Source organism: Hibiscus syriacus, unplaced genomic scaffold (assembly GCF_006381635.1).
Source record: "Hibiscus syriacus cultivar Baekdansim isolate YM2019G1 unplaced genomic scaffold, ASM638163v2 tig00110678_pilon, whole genome shotgun sequence".
Classification (NCBI taxonomy): domain Eukaryota; kingdom Viridiplantae; phylum Streptophyta; class Magnoliopsida; order Malvales; family Malvaceae; genus Hibiscus; species Hibiscus syriacus.
The window spans coordinates 1,153,813-1,174,977 of record NW_024062822.1 but is presented as its reverse complement, the minus strand read 5'-3'; the positions used below and the strand labels follow the sequence as shown (position 1 = coordinate 1,174,977).

The 21,165-nt window shown below is 31.9% G+C and overlaps 1 protein-coding gene, 1 long non-coding RNA gene and 1 pseudogene across 2 annotated transcripts; 1 reads left to right on the top strand and 2 right to left on the bottom strand.

Moving 5' to 3' along the window:
• Positions 1-47: 47 nt before the first annotated feature.
• LOC120138115 lies at positions 48-12,044 on the top strand. The gene is made up of 3 exons (XR_005517492.1): positions 48-60; positions 382-388; positions 11,921-12,044. It is a non-coding gene; the product is annotated as an uncharacterized LOC120138115 (long non-coding RNA).
• LOC120138114 lies at positions 5,719-7,080 on the bottom strand (annotated as a pseudogene).
• A 5,903-nt stretch (positions 12,045-17,947) lies between the features above and the next one.
• LOC120138194 (protein JINGUBANG-like) lies at positions 17,948-18,490 on the bottom strand. The gene has a single exon (XM_039153760.1). It carries the CDS (start codon positions 18,488-18,490, stop codon positions 17,948-17,950), a length of 543 nt encoding a protein of 180 aa, XP_039009691.1.
• Between the last annotated feature and the right edge of the window lie 2,675 nt (positions 18,491-21,165).

The window sequence follows — 21,165 nt, the reverse complement described above, 5'->3', positions numbered from 1 at the left end:
ACACAAATGGTTAAAATTTAAAAATTTAAATTTATAAGATAAAATTTGAATTTTATTATTGTTATTTTTTTAAAATAATTTATAAATTTTTATATAAATTTTAAATAGATCTTAGATATACCTTAAAAATTGAGAGAGTCACTTCTAACTAAAACTTTTATTTTTAACAAAAAAAAAATGGCCTTCAAAGTATGCCATTACACTGCCAAAATAATACATCGATTGAATTTATAGACTTTTTATTTGAATTATAAGTGATTTGGATAGGATTGACAACAACATTTTTCTCACCAATGGTAGAAAAATAGGGCTTTGAGGGGACATTCCAGCAGAGATGAAAACTACACCTCACCGCTGGATCAATATTCAATCATATACGAGTATTTCTGTTCAACTCCCAATGTATATCCATTTCCAAATTTGCTTTGGCTCTTCCTCTTCCATTGCTTTCATCCCTGATGATGAATCCAATACTAAAGTATATTTTTTATTTAAGTATTTAAAGTAATTTTCTATTAAAATAAATATGTAGAATTATTTTTGTTAAAATAGTTTTTTAAAATATTCTTTTTCTCAAAATAGATATTTAAAATATTTAATTTTTTATATAAATTTTAAAAGATTTGACATTTGATATTAATTAAAGAATATTTTCGATAATCAAATAAAACAATTGAATACTTTTAATATCTATTTTAATAAAAAATATTTTAAATACTTGTGTTAATCAAAGATATAATTTAGATCTTTATTTTAACTAAGAAAACACTTTAAGTATTTAAATAAAAAATAATATACTTTAAATCCTTATTTATGATATTAGCGTTAATAAAATAAATAAATCGGCTAGTTTTACTGAAAATAATACACGGGGTACGAAAACAAAAAAGTTGCGAGAGAGGAGAGAGAAACAAAACGACAAAGTATGGTCTGTAGATTCTGTAAATCATGCATTTTTAATTGAAAAAAGAAATTAAAATTGAGTCCAAAATTAAATCCGACGGTAATAGGTGTCAACCAGCAAAGCCGTCCTTGGGTTGCTATCGTTGTCTAACAAACTTGGGACTGCTTAAGGCTAAGGAAAAGCACAAAACCAAAATCTGAAATTTTGCGGGAGATGAGTACGTGTGATCGTCTTAATATATAGTTTAAAAAAAATATTATCGATTTTATTATTATTTAAATAATAAAATTGATAAAAGATTATTATTATTAATATTATTATTATTGATATTGTTATTTTTTCTATTAATTTTGTTATTGTTAGACATTTTATAAAAATATTAAAAAATATTGATATTTTAGATAAAAATAATAATATTTTAAATAATTTTTATTAATTTTATTACTTAAATAATAAAAAAATCGATAATATTATCTTTCAACTGTATATTAAAAATGTTGTATCGTAGAAATTATCAAATTTTACAAGTAATTTTGATAATAACAGATTAAAATAATATAGGAAGATTGAAGTGATTGGCGTGGGTGGGACAGAATAATTGCTGTCGGGCTGCGTGGCCCGTAATTATTGACTCTCTTCCCTCTGGATTCCTCTTTCTCCGTCACCGCATTTCTCTCTTCACATCTCCACCCTTCATCTCTTTCTCTGTTCCTCCCCCCCAGCGGCAATTTCATTTGTTCCTGATTTTTAATAAACAATAGGCTAAATACTTATTTGGTACCTCATCTCTTTCTGTGTTTCTTTTTTAGTTATTTAATTACTTTTTTTTATAAAAAATATCATTAATATTATATTAATATTTTATTTTATTTTATTCACCGACATTAAAAAATTAAATACATTGTAGATATGATCTGATATAATAAAATTTTAATCTTCTAAAACTTACATATTTGAGCAATTTAATCATCATTTTAAATATTTAAGTCAAACCTCAACTTATAAACATGATAATTACAATTCTAGTAATATATGGGTAAAGAATTTTATTCAACATAAACTAGAACATTAAAACATTACTCAAGGGGGGAAATCTTAGCCGCTCTTTTTTTTAAGGGTGTGTTATTTTTTATAGATTATATTAATTTTTTCTTTTTTGATTTTGTTTAGTCGCATCGATATAAATTTTGATGTTGTTTGTGCACCGTCGATTCAATTTAAAAAATAATAATTTACGCCATTCGCTAAGAATAATAATGGTGTATTATTCATCTCTCCTTTTTCTTTCTTTGTTTTTAATTCTTTAATAAAAATAATTTTATCTTTATGACACGTTTTTTTTATTTCATTGTGACACATTTTTTATCTTTTTTGTTGACCATTTAACCGTTCTTTTTATTTTTATATTTTTTAGGGTTAGATATAATGACGTAACGACTGATCAAAATGACACTTATTTGAAATCATGTTAATATTCCTTGCTTTTGACTCTCATATTGAATTTGGATACATGATTTTGTGTTCGTGGATAATTTCTTACGATGCTTGGCTTTGATTTGCGATTCTTGGTGGTATTTCAATAGCTTAATCCTTTTGTGGTTTGTTTGTCGATGCAACCAGTTTTATTCGTGTATCAATTTTTCGTTCGAATCTTTTCATTGGATTTTTAACATTTTCTATGTATGATCCTTACATGATATAAAATGACTAGTTTCAACGTTATAAGAATATGCTCAAATTATGTATTTAGTTTACGATATTGTTATAAATCCTTATTATAATTTTGGATAATTTACTTTTTTTAATAAAACTAACTACTTGTATTAAAAAAAATCAAACCTCAATTTTCTCATTCTCTGTCTTCTTTTATCTCTACCTTTCTCTTGACTTCTCTACTTCTAATTTGATTTACCATTAACATTTACTCATTAAATTTCAACCAGATTTCTTTAGATTTTATAAACCTTAATCATCCAATTCCCATGTTGATTTTCAAACCTTAATCAACGTCATTCCAAAGTTTTAAAAGTTCCCATTTAATCATCCACTTTGTTGGATAAGTAAAAATAATAATTAGATGATCCAATTAAAACTACAAAAAAAAATCCATGTGATAGCAAATAAATAGTTTACCCATAAAAATATTGGTGTAACCCATTAATTTTAAAACTCACTCAGGCCCTCTACACGTAGAACACATTAATGCAAATACCATATATTTTCTGGTTTATTTGTTAAGAAAGCCCTTGAAATATTATAACGTATTTAAATAAGCCTGTGCAGTTTTTCCTAACTAAACAAACCCTTAATATTTGATGCATAATCGTAGAAGCACTTGACTTTAATTAGTTAGTATTCTTTTTATTTTATTTCGAAAGAATTTAATATATCTTATTAAATGTATTTTAATCTAATAATAATAAAAAAGATAAAAATCCTTTGCTAATCTCCAAAGAAGAAATACTGTTTTATATTTTTCAATTATAAGTTTATAATTTATTTTAAAAATTATTAATTTTTTTTAATAAGATCAAAAAGTGAAATATAATTCAACTTTTTTCCCTTCAATTAATCTGGGGTAAGTACAAAGCAATATATGTTCAAAGATAACTCTCAACTATTTGACATTGAACGCTAACACCTCTAAAATCCTGGTGCTAGAACTCAGGATCTTAAGGAATAACAATAATTCATTTACCACCGAATCGTTTGGTTCGTGCTATAATTCAACTTCGTAACTCCATATGTGTTTGCGTAATTTTTCAGTATGTAAATAATTTATTGGTATATATAACTATGAATTATGAAATAAATATAAAGTAACTGAAATTCAAAATATCTTATTTAAAATCTTATCTAATAAGAATGAACTAAGTAACTTCGACGGTAAATGAATTACTATTATATCTTGAGGTCTCGAGTTTAAGTATCATGAATGTCATAAATTTAAGCGTTTAACGTCAAATAATTAAATATTATCATTGAACTTATACTATTTTATATTTATCCTAAGTGAATAAAAAAATGTCATTTCATAAAAATACTACATTCAAACGGATAAACCATAATCTAATTTATTTATAATCATTTTGTTCATTTCAGATCAAATAAGTCAAAATATTTGACACGCACCTAACTGACTGACCCGCCTTGTGGGAGCCAACTACATACTTTGGAACTATGGATCATAATCTCGAATCAACCATGGAAAAATGGGTAAAATATACATGTGCAAAACAAGCAAAGACAAAGACCTTCTAACATATCAAGTAACAACTAGATTTTATCATCTTATACACAGTATCCTCGATAAATACAAAAAATAATATAACAAAAACAATACAAATTCAATTTTTCTTCTTCAAGATTTCCATTTAAAATGAGAAGAAAAATCGTAGTTAAATGTAGGGATGTAAATGATCTGAATTTGAATAAATAAAATTATATCAGTGTTTGTTTATTTTTTAAATGTGTCTATGTTCAGTTCTTGTTTGTGTTTGTTTATTTATTTTTAGAATTGTTCGTGTTTATTTATTTAACGTTCGCGAATATTCATTTAGTCTTCGGCAACCATCCCTCATTTTCTTCTTTTATTTGCAAGTAAAAAATAGTGAAATTATGCCACATATCCTTAATTTACTTAAGTTTCATAATTTAAACTTTGAAGTTTATCTTATGTTCAATTTAGTCTTCATTTTCACAAATATTTAAAATGTAAATATTAAAAAGAAAAGGAGAACCGAATAAATAAACTGATAAATAAGCCAAGAAATGAGCTTATCAACGAGTCGATAAGAAAATTTATAAACAAACCGATAAACAAATTTATTTGTGAGCATAAACGAATATAACACACATCAATTCGTGTTCGTTCGTTTATTAAATAAATATAAAATATTTTATTTATAAGCATTTGTTTAATTTAATAAATAGACATAAACAAATATTTCATCGACCTCTCAATCTATTTACACTCCCTAGTTAAATGCGATGGAGAAGAAACCAAAACAAGTGTGAATTTGAACAGTACATAGAAGCATATAAACCAAAGTAATTAGGTAAAGGGTAGGTAGGGGAAGAAGGCACAGTGAGTAATGGACCGGCGCTGTCTGTTGAAAGTTGGGGTTAGGGGGGCCGGGATAGCACGCGAAGGACCGAGTAGCTATCTAAGTGTCTCCAGCACCGTATGATGTGTCGTTATCAACTACTAACAAAACCTCAGGCACTGTGGCCATCACCAATCTTCGACCTGTGCTTATTCGGTCGCCCACTATAACTGACATTTGCTTCCATTTCTTTGTTCAAACCATAATGATTATTTATGAACTAAATCATCGATAATTAAGGACAGCTCACAATTGTATTAATTTTCAACATGACGACAATCACCAATCAAATTCAAGCCACCTACTTGTTTGTTTGCCTCAGCAATTTAAGTCTTACCAAGGTAGGTTGTCTACTGTTTCTCTGCACACAGGTTACCCTGATGATTTTTTTTGAACAATTTTTTTTATTAGTCGGTACGTTTGTAATCTTGATAAACACAATGAAAATTAATTTTTTTTGAATAAACTATTGCAGGAATAACAATATTTTTGATCCAGACCGTGAATTGGAAAATAAAATAATAAGAATAATAAGCACAACTAGAGATTACGAAGCTGTTGAAGATTGATTGGTGAAATATATTTGGTACTTCCATACACAAGTTGCCTTGCGATTATAAGATTGGCCGCCTCACTAGGATGGTAAGGATCCCAGAACACATGCTTCTCTCGATCTTCACACATGCTTGATATCGGTCCACATGGAATTATCCCTGCAAATTGGCCTCCATTTCCACAACATGCTCTGCTTGCCCGTTGTGAAACCTACGTATAAAATAAATAAATAATTCGAATCTTAATTTTAAATATTGAAAAAAATAGATCAGGGTCTGTGTGTATCGATGCGAAGACCATATTTTGCATAATTTGTGACGAGCTCCATCACTAGGTCATACACATTGGCATGAACAAATATGGCTCCTTGGAGATTCCAATTTAGTTCAGTCAGCAAATTCTTTAATTGGCGGTTGTATTGCATTGCTAGCCTATTTGACAAACCAACACATTGATTTTCCTTCAATTGATTGATGGTTTTCTGATAAGGTATGCAACCGATTGGACCGACGTTTCCGATGACAAACTTCCGAGCATTGAGTTGATATAGTCTCTGCCACCATCAACAGAACAAGTTAATGAATTTTAGACGATGTTTCTTGGACTCAAATGCACGTGTACTAAAATAGGGGAGCGTACTGTTAATTGGTTCCGAAAGTGATTGATCATGTCATCGATAAAAGCATCAGGGTTTTCGGAAATCCTTGTTCCAGTGGAAACAAGTGGGAGAAGATAATTGTTGAGAAAATCATTGGATCCAATTGTAATTGAGAAGATGGAACTCTTGGAAATATAATCTTTGGCTTTTGACGGTCCCAATAATTTGTCCAACTGTTGTCTTGTGTTGTTGATGTAGTCGATTTGGAATCCAATCCTAGCCTGTTAACCTGCGAATTTCAGATAACTCTAGATTTACATAAACACATGTGGAAATGGATAATTTAAAATACTGCAAAAATAAACTAACAAATATGCTTCCAGTTGCATTCATAATCCCTCCTCCCCCTGATGCATAATTTACACCATATAATATAGCTTTCCCTGTAGAATTTGGAGCAAGATATGGAACTGCATAATCCGGTATTCCCAATTCTTCCCCTGGAAATATGCAAACGACAGCCTTTAGTCCATTATCCAGAAAATTACGGACGCATCATGTTTATTGCGGTTAAAGATAAACGAGAAGAGAAAAAGCTTACCTACAATGTCACCAATGGTTCTGCCGTTGGTGAAGCGACCGGTAGGTTGGCCACCGGAGGCTTTGAAGTCGATCCCATTAGGCGGAATATTTGCCTTGGACAAAGTTTGCAGGTAGTTATTATTACCAGCACCCACCAAAGAGTCGCCAAAGATGAAAGAAGCTCCTAGATCTTCATTATTACCACCACCAGCACCATTAACCGTGGAGTTCAAACTGTTCATACACAAAACTACCAAAACAGGGCCCCAAGGTTTCATCCTATCCATGGTTATCAACTTGAAGCTAATTCGAATCAACCGTCGATTATATGGTGTATTAAGTGTTCTGCCAGTAAACTTCGGAGTGTTTTTATATGGAATTTGAATTTTGGTTTGATGCAGGGTAGTTCATCAAACAAGTTACATAGTTTCTGTCAACTTTGTAGGACTTGCTTTGGCCATACGTCAATGGCGGCCTAGATTATATTTTATATATGGTTAATTACAAAAGGGTGTTGATTAAACATTTTGTATTTGATAATTAAATCGATGAATTGAGAATGCTCTGGGTCAGGTGCAGCTTTGGTAATAATTTAACAAGTGATGGGAAAATAATGTTCTACACAATTGGGAGAAAACCAATATTAATTTTTTTTTTTTTTTTTTTGGTTGCAAGAAATAGAGAGCTAAATTAGCAAAGCAAATGTCTTCTCCTTATCTCAACCTGATCCAGTCTCAGAATACTTTCGACTTCTCTTGGCGGTCGAGTGTAAACGCAGCGTTCCAAATTTAATTGCCGACCCAAGCTGGCCATGCCATCAGCGAGTTGATTTGCTTCGCGAGGAGTGTAATTGAACGTGACAGACCATTGGCGAAGCAATAGGCACCGAATCCTCCTGACCAAAGAAAGGGTGTACGTCTGGGTGTCCTATTTTATGCACTGGATAGCCTGTTTGCCGTCCATCTCCACTGTCACTTATCGATAGCCACGATCCCAGGCAAGCTCGAGACCATCCAGGACAGCCCATAGCTCGGCAAAAAGAATAGGATTGGCTATTTTCAGTCGAACGTAATGTGGTTGAGTGGATTAGATCATCTAACCATTAAATAACTGAATTTATTCCCTCGATTTCAACTTTATGTCAATTTATACCTATTTTTATGAGTTTTGTTTGAACTTTAGGGTCCAAGAAGCTAAATTGAATATTCTCTTAGCAAAATTTAGTAATTGAAGGAGAGTTGTTAAGTGTGGAGTCCTTAAAGGGTAATTTTAACAAAGACTCACGAGATTAGGATTGGCGTGAACTGTGGGTAGTGGAGTTTAATTGAGAGAATAATGACTAAACATTGCAATTTGGTTTAATTTTCTAAACCATAGTGGTTGAGAGTGGGGAGGTACATCTGTTTAATTTTCTAAACCAGAGTGGCATGAATTGGTTTAATTTTCAAAATTAGAATTGGGTTGAGTTTTCGATAAATTTGATTTAATTCGAGTTTAAGATGATGTTATTCAATTTATCTTCTGATATAAAATTTGTATTTGAACTTATCTGATATAAGTATATGTAATTTTTAACTCTAATCAATAAGATATGAATCTAATTTAAAAATAATATAGACAAAATATTATTACAATTATCTATAAATATATAAAGTATAATTATATTATTTTTCAGGTAAGGTCATATATTTTCCACCAAAGTTTTTATATTAAATTCGAATCTTAACCAACCCAAACATATAATCTAAAGAAATCAAACCCAACCCAAACTTAAATCTTTTTTTAAAAAAAACTTGACCCCATAGGATTGGCTGAAACTTATCTGGTTTGGATCCTATGTCTATCTCTAATTGAAAGACGAGAATTTTTTAATTCCTTCCTCATTTTGTGAAATCAAAAGAAAAAAATGATTAAATGAATAATTGTTATCTTTTGAAGTCTCGAGTTCGAGTACATTGTGTTTGAACGTTTATTGTCAAATAATTAAAAGTATTTTCAACATATATTCTCTTATAATAATCCATACTAATAAAAAAAAGCCCTTAAAATAACACAACACTATGAACAATAAATGAAATCATAAATACAGAAGATGGGATTAGAAGGGAAAGAACATTTTAGGGTTCATAAACTCGGAAGAAATTCCCTAAATCCCTATCACTAGAGTTTAGTGTTTTAGCCCAATACTGCTAAACATATTTAAAGCCCGAAGTGCAGCTTCCAGTTGTAAAATCCAACAGTAAGCCCAACTATAAGTACACTCTTAACATTCTCTATGTTGCCTTTCTTAGCTTCTTTGAGATCAACCACACTAACAAATCTTTGAACCGGCGGTGGTTTGGTAAGAACATCTGCAGTCTGAAATTGTGTAGCTACATTATTACTTTGCAACTGCCACTTTTTTACTAATGAACTGAATGCCAAATTTTACACGCCTTGTTGTTGCTTGCGGGGTGGGACTTGCCGTCATATTCATGTCTGTCAGTATTGTTTTAATTCAATTTACTTCCACCGCAACATTAACAGGTTATCTATAGTTGACGGTTAAAGAAACAGCATATTTCTTAGAGCTCTAAGTTAACATATATGTCATAAAAAACATAATAATTCAATACAAATATTTTATCATTAATATCCATTATTCAGCTTATATAGTAAAAACCTGTTAACATCGTTATGTATGAATTCTGATAAATAATAAGATAAATAATATTTTCAATTTTATAGATAAAAAGTGATATATCATGTGTGAAAACTTGAAAGGTTAAGCAACATAGAAATTCACACAGAAGACAGACTGATTCGGTTTGGAATGTCCACGGATGGCTGGTGTGGGCTGTGTGATGTTGCTATAGAGTCTAGAAGTCATTTGTTCGCTGAATGTTCCTTTTCCAAAGGATGTTTAGATGGGGATTTTGGGTGTTTACGGGTTGCAATGGAGAGGATTGAGTTGGGATGATGAGCTTGCGTGGGCAGTTGAGAATTTGAAAGGTGGTTCTTTACTTGTTAGAATTTTGAAGTTAGCTTGGGCGGGGTTTCTTTATTGCATCTGGGAGGAGTGCAATTATCAATTGTTTAGGAACACTAGCCGACTGGTGAGTGATATTGTCAAGTGTTAAGTGCATTAAGGAGATGGTTAGGATAAAATTGAGTAGGTGTTTTATTGATAGGAGTGATAGAGTGAATTTAATGTTGTGTGCAGTAAGGGTGTTCAAAACCTTACCAAAATGTCGGCCTGTTTCCCGATCTGGGTATTCGTATTTTCAGGTCACTAGTATCTGATTCATAATTTTTTTTAAATTATATTATTTTTAATATATATATATATATATATATATATATATATATAAATTCTAAAATTTAAAATTTAAAGTTATTTAATACATAATTCACACATAAAGTTTTAAAATTCAAATCCATAATTGAAAAAGAATTTATTAAATAATAAAATAAAAATATAATTAAATTTCAAGTGTTTTGAAATTAATATAAATATTTTAAAAATAATTTAGAATGTTAATGTGAAATAATTTAAGAAATTAATAATTTAAAATGTTATGGTGACAATTTAAGAAATTCAGAATTCAGAATGTTAGCGTGAAATAATTTGAAAATTATAAATAAAAATTTAATATCAAATAAATAATATATATATATAGTAAACCGGATATCGGGTCGACAAGTATCGAGTAAGCATAATTTTGTGATCTGAACCCGACCTAGAAACACAAAAAAATTAACCGGCTTAGTACCCGACCCAAAAAATTAGATATTTTCAATATAAATATCCGATATTTTTTAATCTGGTGGATAGGTGAACGGATCGGATCGATCGAATCTGGTCAATCAAGTCAAGTATTTTGAACACCCTAATGTGCAGATTGGGGGATTTAGTGTTGGGAAATGCTCACGTGCGGCGTTTTAGTATACGGCTAAAATAAGACGCTATCGGTTTTGTTATTATTTTAAATAACAAAAACGATAAAAAATAACCGAAAACATCATTATTTTGACCGGTTATAATTACTTATATAGGTAAATGTTGTAGAAAAAATCCGGCCAAACACTAATGTTTTTTGACCGGATTTTTTTATCGCTTTCACCTATATAAATAATTATAACTGGTCAAAATAATGATATTTTCGATAATTTTTTACCGATTTTATTATTTAAAATAATAATAAAATTAGTAGCGCCTTATTTTATGTATATACTAATGTAGTGTTCTTTTAATCTGCCTTGTTTAGTTTGGCAGGTGAGGGTATACTGTTTGTACCAGCTTGGCTACTTCTCTGGATAATAAATAAAAACGACTTGCCCAAGAAAAAAAATTCACACAACAACAAATATATATATATATATATATATATATATATATATATATATATATATATTTCATAAAATTATAATTTAAAGTATATTTTTATAGTTTTAAAAGTAAAACGCCGGGAAGGAGCTTAATATGGAAATATATATAATGGCGGGAGGTAGGTTGCTGCAGTTAGGGTGTGCAAAAAAATTCGATCCGATCGATCTGATCCGTTGATCTGTTGATTCGATCTAAAAATTCGGATATTCGGTCCGTTTTTTAATTTTCGGATAGTTCGGATCGGATATCCAAAAAAAATTTCGGATTTTTGGATCGGATACGGATCGAGCAAAATCCAGTTTCGGATTATCCGAAAATCTGAAAAAAAAATTGGGCTATATTATTAGTCCATAGCTGTTTGGGCTAGTCAAACCTTGTTCTGCCTGTGCCATTTCCTTTTTTTTTTAATTCTCGCCCGAAATTTCGCTTGATTGTTTCAAACCCTCATTTCATTTCTCTGTTTTTCGTCGTCCCCTACTCCCCTTCTCTTGATTATTTCTCTTACATTCTTACGCGACTTTGGCGCTCTTCAAAGCATTTCACCTAATCCTGTGGCTAGAGGCAAGCCAGCTACCTTCACCATCTCAACTTCTACCGGTAAACTTTCCCTTCTTGCAATTTTTCTAATGGTTCTTGCTTTGAGTTTGATTTCATGTTTGATGGTTAATATTTAATTATGAAAAAGAAGAGGGTAGGGTGTTGAACTTTAGAAATCAACGAAATCACTTCATATTTTCTAGGGATTCAATCCTATTGAACTTTAGATGCCGAATCTTTTTTAGATTAAGTAAAACATGAATAGTTAGTATTGTATCAAGCCAAGCATCAGAGATTTCTATAATATGAGTCTAAGGATTGTATGTTTGTGGAATATGAGTTGTTTTATGGAAGAAACATAATTACTTTACTGGTTTGGATCTCCAGTATGTAAGAACCTTCTTTAGGGTGATACAAAACTATCCTAAACATAGGCCGAATCTCGGGGAGGTTAAACACGAAGCTTAATTAAGAATCAACCTTCAACCCTCCATATGAACTGTACCGGCATGACTATAAAACCCCTAAAATGTTCTCTGGCAGTTGAGAGTATCAGCATGACCCTAGACCCGTATCATGAAAGCTAATTCTTCTCAGTGTTCCTTTTGATTTAGAACCTTACATCAGTATCTGATTTCTTAGGCAAATATATTTCAAATCTTGGTGGATATGCTCTTAGTTGCAAAGTTAAATCCAAATTGCTAGACTAGTGCTGTGTTTTGATGGCAAAACCATTTCTTCTAAATCTTTTTCTTTTTGAATAAAAAATATATTTCGGATTTAATAGCTTAGACATAAATTCTTGACGTCCTGGAACATCTTGGTCCATGTCATCAAATGCCTTTATTTATACAGTACCACATCTGTATATGCATATAAAAATTGCTCCATGTTTTTATGTCCATGGTTCACAGAGCCTATTGTGGCATTTCATGAGTGTGTTAGAATCTTATTAAAAGTAATTATTAATGACGTAATTAAATGGATTTCCATCCGTATCCAACCAAATTCTCCCTGGATAATAGGATTTCATTCTTCATTATTTTCTAACTGCACGTGTGTTAATATACTGTCGGTGGAGGCTGCAACAAATCTTAATTTGGTTTCAGTTTAACTAATTGTGTTAGAAATCTTTTACATTACATTTTTGTAATATATTTTATTGCTTGTTTACAGAATATGTCATCTTTTGCTGAGAATGGAGATTTTAATTCCGTATTTGTTGACTCGATGATGGAGTCTAATGAGGAGAGAAGACAAAATTCAACAGCAAAAAAAGCTTCTCTCGATAAAAATACCGGAAATAGGAAGAGAAAGTCCAAGTGGTGGAGTCATTTTTCAGTTGATGAGGAGGATCCCAGTATTGCTTCCTGTAAGTATTGTCAAAAACTTATTGGTTGTAAAACCAAAAATGGCACTACACCTTTAGCAAATCACATTAGTAGGTGCAAAAAATATCCCCCAAATTTGGATAAGAAACAAAAATTGATTGATTTTGAAAGTGAAACGTTGGTAAATGAAGATGGAAGTACTGAAATAGTTAGCGTTCCAAAATGCTGGAAATTTGATCATGATTTGTGTAGGAAGAAGCTTGCAAAAATGCTTATTGTGGATGAATTGCCTTTTGCTTTTGTCGAACGTGAAGGTTTCATTGAATTCTACAAGGCTTTAAATCCTCTCTTTAAGCTTCCTTCTCGTACAACTGCCACTAGAGATTGTTATGCTCTTTTTATTGAACAAAGAAATGAGTTGAAAAAGACTGTTAAGAACTTACATTCTAGGGTTTGTCTAACCACAGACACTTGGACATCGGGTCAAAATTTAAGCTATATGTGTTTGACAGCCCATTTTATTGATGATGAATGGAATTTGCATAAGAGGATAATTAATTTTTGTCCAATTGCTGGTCATTCCGGACAACTTATTGGCAGAGCTGTTGAAAAATGCTTGATTGAATGGGGTTTGAAAAACATTATGACTATAGCTGTAGACAATGCTAGCTCAAATGATTTAGCAATTGAATACTTGAGAAGAAGACTTACCATTTGGGTGTCTAGTTTATTGGAGGGTCGATATTTATATATGAGATGTGCATCCCACATTTTGAATTTGATTGTGAAAGAGGGTTTGAAAGAACTTGATTTTTCCATTATGAAAGTTTGAACTCTTGTGAGATATGTTAGATCATCTCCCGCTAAACTTTAAAAATTTAAAACTTGCATAGAAGAGGAGAAAGAGGATAGCAAAAGTCTTGTTACTTTAGATGTTGAAACTAGATGGAATTCAACTTTCCTAATGCTCGAATCTGCTATCAAGTTTAAAAAGGCATTTGCTAGTTTATACATGAAAGACTCCTCTTGTTTCAAGGAGCTTAGAAAGGTTGGTGGTGGTCCCATTAAAGATGATTGGAAGAGGGTGAGTAGTTTTTTACCTTTCTTGAGCATTTTTTATGATGCAACATTAAGGTTATCTGGTTCTCGTTATGTTACTTGTAACCATTATACACACGGGATTTACGGGACTAGATTAATGATTTCCAACATAAGTGATGATGAAGAGGGTATTAAGAAAATGGCAGCCCAAATGATGTCTAAGTATGATAAGTATTATGGGAACATTGATAATATCAATATTATGATGTTTGTGGCTGTGATCCTTGACCCTAGGCACAAATTGAATTATGTTAATTGGATTGTGCATGATTCTTATGATGAAACACAAGCCACTCTTTTGTTCCTCAAAATTAAATGGTTTTGCAATATTTATTTGACTCATATGCTTCTTCAATGCCTTCTTAAAAGACAAGTGATATGTCTTCATCCACTTCTACTTCTTTATCTAATTTCACTCAAGGTGGGAATCAAAGTAGAGGTAAGATTGATCTTCAACAACTTATGGCTTCAAAATTTCAAAGGGATACGGGTTGTTTGTTAACTAGTGCCAATAAAAATGAGTTGGAGAAGTATTTAGAAGATGCTTGTGAGTCTCATGTTTCAAATTTTGATATCCTACAATGGTGGAAAGATCAACAAAAAAGATATCCGATTCTTCATAGGATGGCTAAAGATGTACTTGCCATACCTATCTCTACTGTAGTTTCTGAGTCGGCTTTTAGTACGGGGGTCGTGTCCTTGATTCTTTTCGTACTTCATTGACTCCAAAAATGGTTGAAGCACTTGTTTGCACTCAAGATTGGTTACGCACCTCTCGGTCACCTATTATAATAGAAGAAAGTTTAACTGCATTGGAAGAGTTGGAGGAAGGTAAGTTTATTTTTATGTTTGATTGCTTATTTTTTTGTTTGTTCAATATTTAAAGTTTAAACATAAATTTATATTTTAATCTTTTTTATTTTATTTTGTGTGATGTAGCCATAAAGGATCTAGCTTTAGAGCAACCAGAGATCATAATTGACGAGACAATTAATACTTTGGATGATTTGTAAAATTTGTACTTTGAAATTTTTAAGTACTTAGTGATCCTATCTCTTTTTTTATGTTATTAAGACTTAACACTCTTGTGTGGTATTTTATTTTGAACATCTTGTGTTGATTTGATTGTGTTGTTAAGATTTGATACTCTTGTGTGGTATTTTTAATATGAACATCTTGTGAAGTTCGGTCCTATTGTTTTTCTGCTTTTACTATGTTTTATAGAAAGACTCGTTATATGCAGTCCTCAAATACGTTTAAAGTGGAGCTATTTAATTTCATGGTTTACACAGAATGTTCCAACTCTTTTTTTTCAAGTTAGTTGCAGTTGTCTTCTATTATTGTATGCCAGGTATCTAACCAGTCATTGAACAACTCGAGCATATGACCAGGACTTGATTTTGGTCATTAAATTGAAGCGACTGCCCCAGAGATGGATACGACTTTTTTTAGGTTCCAAAGAAATAAGGATGGGTACAATTTTCTATTTTAGAAAGAAATATAAACCAAAATTCCTTAAACGCTCCGATTGGGAAATTGGATTTGGATTTTATTTGCAATGAGAATGGTAAAAAAATAAAATATATACATTAGAGATAAATAGTTATGATTCAATACAATATAGTAAAAACGAGGAGTGAAGTAGAACATTAATTTTATGCTTATTAAATGTGTTATTTTAGTATAAGATTATGAATAATAATAGGATAATTTATGCGTTTAGTATCTAAATTATCAATTTTAATACTTAAATTTTTAATTTTATGTTGATTAATGCTTTTATTATGCTGTTGTACTTTAAATTTTTTGCACAAAAAAAAATTCGGATTCGGATCCGGATATTCGGATATCCGAATATTTCAGATCAGATACGGATCATTATTTTAGGTATCTGAAATTTTCGGATATCCAAAAATTCGGATCGAATAATATCCGATATCCGATAATGCACACCCTAGCTGCAGTGGCAGAACATAACTGTTTCTGTCATTAATGAATCGATTTTTTTTTATTTCTACCGTACTGCAAACAGTAAATCAACATTGAATAGCTGGTATATCATTAAAATCGTATTAGTTGCTCTTTAATTACTAGCAATTCCCCATTTTTTCGCAGACGCTATGGCTAAGCTGTCTTGGTTTTTATACTTTGGTCTACACAGCTCTGTTCTCCCGCTTCCTACTGCTCGTTCTCTACTCAGTGAAGAGCCTGGCTCTAGTATTGAAATCTAGCTGATTTGCCATTCCTTTGTATTCAAAAATATAAAAAATAAAAAATCCCCACTCTTTACTAAGGCAGTTCACAGAAGGGAAAGGAGAATAGTAAAGGGAAGCTAAGCACGGTAATGTTTAGATTCTGCTCTTGGCTTTGTTGAAACTGACGTACAGTCTGGGTTCCTATTATCTTTCTTAATCGTAGATGCTGTGTTGCTATGGGAATAAGTATTTTTCAGCAGAAAATGGCGCAGTTGATTTTACATTCTATTAGTTTTCTTGCAAGTTTGTTCTAAATTTCGTTATGATTGAGCTTTTTAACTTGTAAGTTTGTTCTAAGAAACTCATCATACACAAAACAACCAGAACGAGTCTTCAAGGTTTCACATATATCACCAACACCAAGGGTAAATGGTTAAATAATAACTTTAACATTCACTTCTCTTTTCAATAATCTCAAGGATAAATGGTTAGAAGTTCTCGATTAGCCCATTTTATTTTCCTTATACTATGGGTACAATATTCATTAAGAACAAAATTACACTATAAGTTCAATATCCATTGGAAACAAAATTCTTCTATCCCTTGTTTGAATGAAAAACATTCATCTCTCTTCATTTTGATCCAAACGTCCATTCCTGCATTTAATATACCACTGGTTCAGGATATAGATTATACCCTTCCAGTTCCCCATTATTCTCATTGCTACCCTTGTAGCCTCCTCATCTATGGTTTCTCAAAGAAACTTACCAGCTTCAGGCCAAAGAGCGGCGGTGTGCTTGACCGGTCGTCAGCCACCTCTACCTCTTAAGCAACAAAAACTTTACAGAACACTATATGTCTTACCTCCCGCTCAGTTGGTAGAACACAATGTTCTAAATCTTGAAGTCGTGGGATCGAGTTCGCATTTCATAATTTGAAGGTCTACTACGGAAGTTGTTCTCAATCTAGTATTGGGGCACCCATTTTATATGCCTTACCTCAAAAGTATGGACCCGTGTTGAGTCTCAGACTAGGATCCCATAAAGCTTTGGTGGTTGGTAATTCGGAAATTTTAACCATCCAAGATAAGATTTTTGCTACCAGGTCAAGCCTATCTGCCTCCAAGCTACTCGGTTATGACTATGCCACGTTCGGGTTCGCTCTATACCGATCTTACTGGAGCTTCTCTCTAACCACTGCAACTTCAAGCAGATAGGGGTTCAAACGATTACCGAGTGAGTCCTAGCACAAGTCTGCTGCTAAATGTATGGCAGATTCAGCGTGACGAGCGCCTGCGGACCAATCCCGATGAGTTCAAGCCCAAGAGGTCTCTAACAACGCACATTTGAAGGGTAGGAATTTCGAACTCCTTCCGTTGGGTACCGGACGTAGAGCTCTACAAGTAATTCATTTGTCACTGGCCAGCGCCTTACATTGCTTTGAATTGGCAAACCACGAAGTAGGTTCGACGTACGTAGAAATAACCAGTAAGTTCAATTCCGGAGATTTTATTTGGAAAATCCGGACCCCTGGTTGATGAATAAATATCATACTAATATTTTCTGTAATATATTTACTTGTTTAATGAGGTTTGGTGTCGTAAATGCGAAAATTTTCTATGAATTAAAAGTTTTGTACATGTTTAGCATACACGTTGAAAAATTGAATGTCAAAAAGATTTTGGTAGCTTATTATACTGCCACGAGGGAATACATTTGTTATCGGACCGAAGCTGCTCTTGCTTAATCGGCGGTGCTAGTTCCGATATGCGCCACATCTTAACTGCCTTATCTAGGCTACTGCTGTAAAGAATCCATCGTACTTCACCCGATGTCGATTCCTGATCTCTTTCGATGGCCAAGCACTTAACCAGACCGCTGTGTCCGGTTAAAATCGACGAACAAAAATGCTCCTTCCCAGATCTTTTCCACACAGAAATCCCCATATCAGCTGATCCGCTGATAACAAGCTTTCCGGCGGCAACCAAGCAGAGAACGGCCTGTTTATGGCATCTCAAAACACCGACGTGAGAGAATTGGTTTTCAGGTTCCCAGAAGTGAACCAAGGCATCGGACGAGCCACAGTAAACAACCGTAGCATCCGGGCTCAAAGCCAGTGCCGTGACAGAACAGTCTTGTTTCAGCAATGTCTGAAAAGAAATGCTGGGTTCTTTTCCCTGGGTACTCTCTCCTCCACACCTTGACCGTCCCATTTAGAAATAGAGAAAGAAAAGTGTTTTCTTTTCTCATTTAGAAATCTATCTTCAATAATTTCTCTTTCAAAATTTTCATTCAAAGGCAATTATTATATCAGACGGTTCAGCTTTGAACAATGCCAGGGTTCATATTCACTTGTTTGACATCACACCACCATTATCACCATTATATTAGTAGTTTAACCGTTGAATGAGTATGACTCGTTCTATCATTTAGACAACCAAAGAAGATAAGCCCATTATTTTAAAGGTAAAGATTATATTATTCAGATTAATTTGAACTCACGTCGTTTAAACTATACTCAAGTAAAAATAGAGGTGCAAATAATTAGAGTGTTCGATCAATTGTTTGTGAATCGTTCGAATGTGATGATTTTATGTTCATTTATTAAATTAAATAAATGAATATGAGCAAAATTTTATGTTCATTTAATAAATGAACGATCAAGAATATGTGTGTGTTTGATTTGTTTATGATCAAATAGTCCTTTCCTTTTATTCGTGAAGGTAAGGATTAAATTGAACACATAGTAAAATTTGTAGTTCAAACTATAAATCCTAAGGAGCTTAAGGACTACTGATATTTCACTATTTTTTGAAACATTTCTAAACATATAAATGAACATGTTTGAGAACGCTAATCAAACAAACACAAACACCTTAAAATAAACTAATGAATAGCATAATTAAAATTTAAAGAATACAATCGAACATGAATACTTTAAAAAATAAATAACCGAATAAACTTTTGTTTAGCCGGCGACAACATCAATCTTAATGTTGGTTGCCGACCGCCGGTGACTATAAGTTTTCTTGTTTTTTTATATTATGTCTTTTATCTTTTTTACTCGAGTCTTTTTAATTTTGAATAAGATTCTCTGTCATTATGACATGATTTTTCTCTGCTTTTGTGGCATACATTTTTTCTGCTCTTGTGGCAAAATCCTCATGGTTTTTTGTACGTTTTTCACGTGCATTTACGATCATTTTGGTTCTCGCACAAAAACAATCACGATATTTATTTTCTGATTAGTTAGTCGGTGGTCATATATAGTTAGATCCCTCTTTTGGTAAAAAGTTGTTTGTCAATACAACCAGATTGTGTAGCGAAACAACCTGCCAGATTATTTAGTTCACTCTCAACTCCTTTATCACTTCGTCAAACGTCTCATTTGATAGAGATAGAAGTTTTATGAAGGTTATTGGGTTTTGATGTTAGTAGGCCTGTAAATAAACCGAACGCACACGAACGAAGGTATGTTCATGTTCGTTAATTTAATAAATAAACGAACATAAACGAACAATTTTTTTTGTTCATGTTCGTTCATTAAGGAATATAGCTTGTTCATGTTCGTTCATTTAAATGATAAATGAACATAAACGAACGCAAACGAACGAAAATAAACGAAAATAAACGAACATAATAAATGAACATAAACGAACACAATAAATGAACATAAACGAACAACACAAACACAAAAAAAAACATATTCAAACACAACAAATGAATGTAAAAAAAGTAAACAACAAGAATAACTTAAAATTCAATAATATAACCTGCAACTTTAGAGTTAATTTGTTCGAATACGACAAAAACATACATAAATCATAATTAAGCTATATGAACATAATAAAGTCTTAAAGTTAATTTGTTCAACAAAATAACCTTCTTGAAATCCAAACAACTTCAGTAATCTTCTAACGCATTCAACTTGCCTTCTTTTCGAACATAAATGAACTTAAATGAACAAACATAAATGAACATATAATCGAACGTTCACAAACATAAATGAACGAATGAGCCCTTTGTTCATGTTCATTCATTTAATTAATTGAACACAAAATCTTGTTCATGTTCGTTCATTTAATAAATAAAACGAACATAAACGAACTTTACGCTGCACGGTTCATGAACGGTTCGCTGAACGTTCAGTTCATTTACAGGCCTAGATGTTGGTCGTCATTCTCATTAGAATATTTTATTTTTTTTCGCATATTTAATTTTAATTCATTCAATTATTAATAAAATCCAATTACCATTATTAAAAAAACCCAAACATAATTACAACCTTATTCGTTCAAAGCCGGTTTATTTACACCTCGGAATAAAAGACTAAGAGCTCACCAGATATCTCCTAGTTGACCGCCATGAAAAGAGCAACATGGTTATCGACCGCCAGTTTTGGAACTTGGATGCCTTTGAGGCTTGAACCTGATAAATGAAAATTTGTTAAAAGAAGTATACAGTATTGTTGCTTAGGCATAGATGTCAACTCCCATTGATGATTTGTTTAAGTGATTTTAACAAAGTAGTTAGAATTCCTATGTAGTTATCACAAATGCACGCAAAGCAAGGGAGATGGTACCATATTAATGTTTGCCATAAATGAAGCCAACCCCGTACAGTTGTTTTTCATACACAAAATGTTTGAAGCTTTAACGAGAACTTTATAATCAGCCTTTCTGGATAAATTACATCACAAATCACTTAATTATTTGAAAAATTATACATCGAGTTACTGAATTTTAAAAAGTTACAAATTATTACAATAGCTTTTTTTATTTTTTAAACAACTTTAGAATTATTAATTTATTTTTTTCCATTTTTTTTCCTAAGCACTAGTGGTCTTCGATTTCAAAAGACAAAACCCATCAGCCGAGTAAAGCACAGA

What these genes read in the sequence shown, in the direction of transcription:
- LOC120138194 (XM_039153760.1), bottom strand. Translation starts at nt 18,490, where the DNA reads ATGGGACGGTCAAGGTGTGGAGGAGAGAGTACCCAGGGAAAAGAACCC.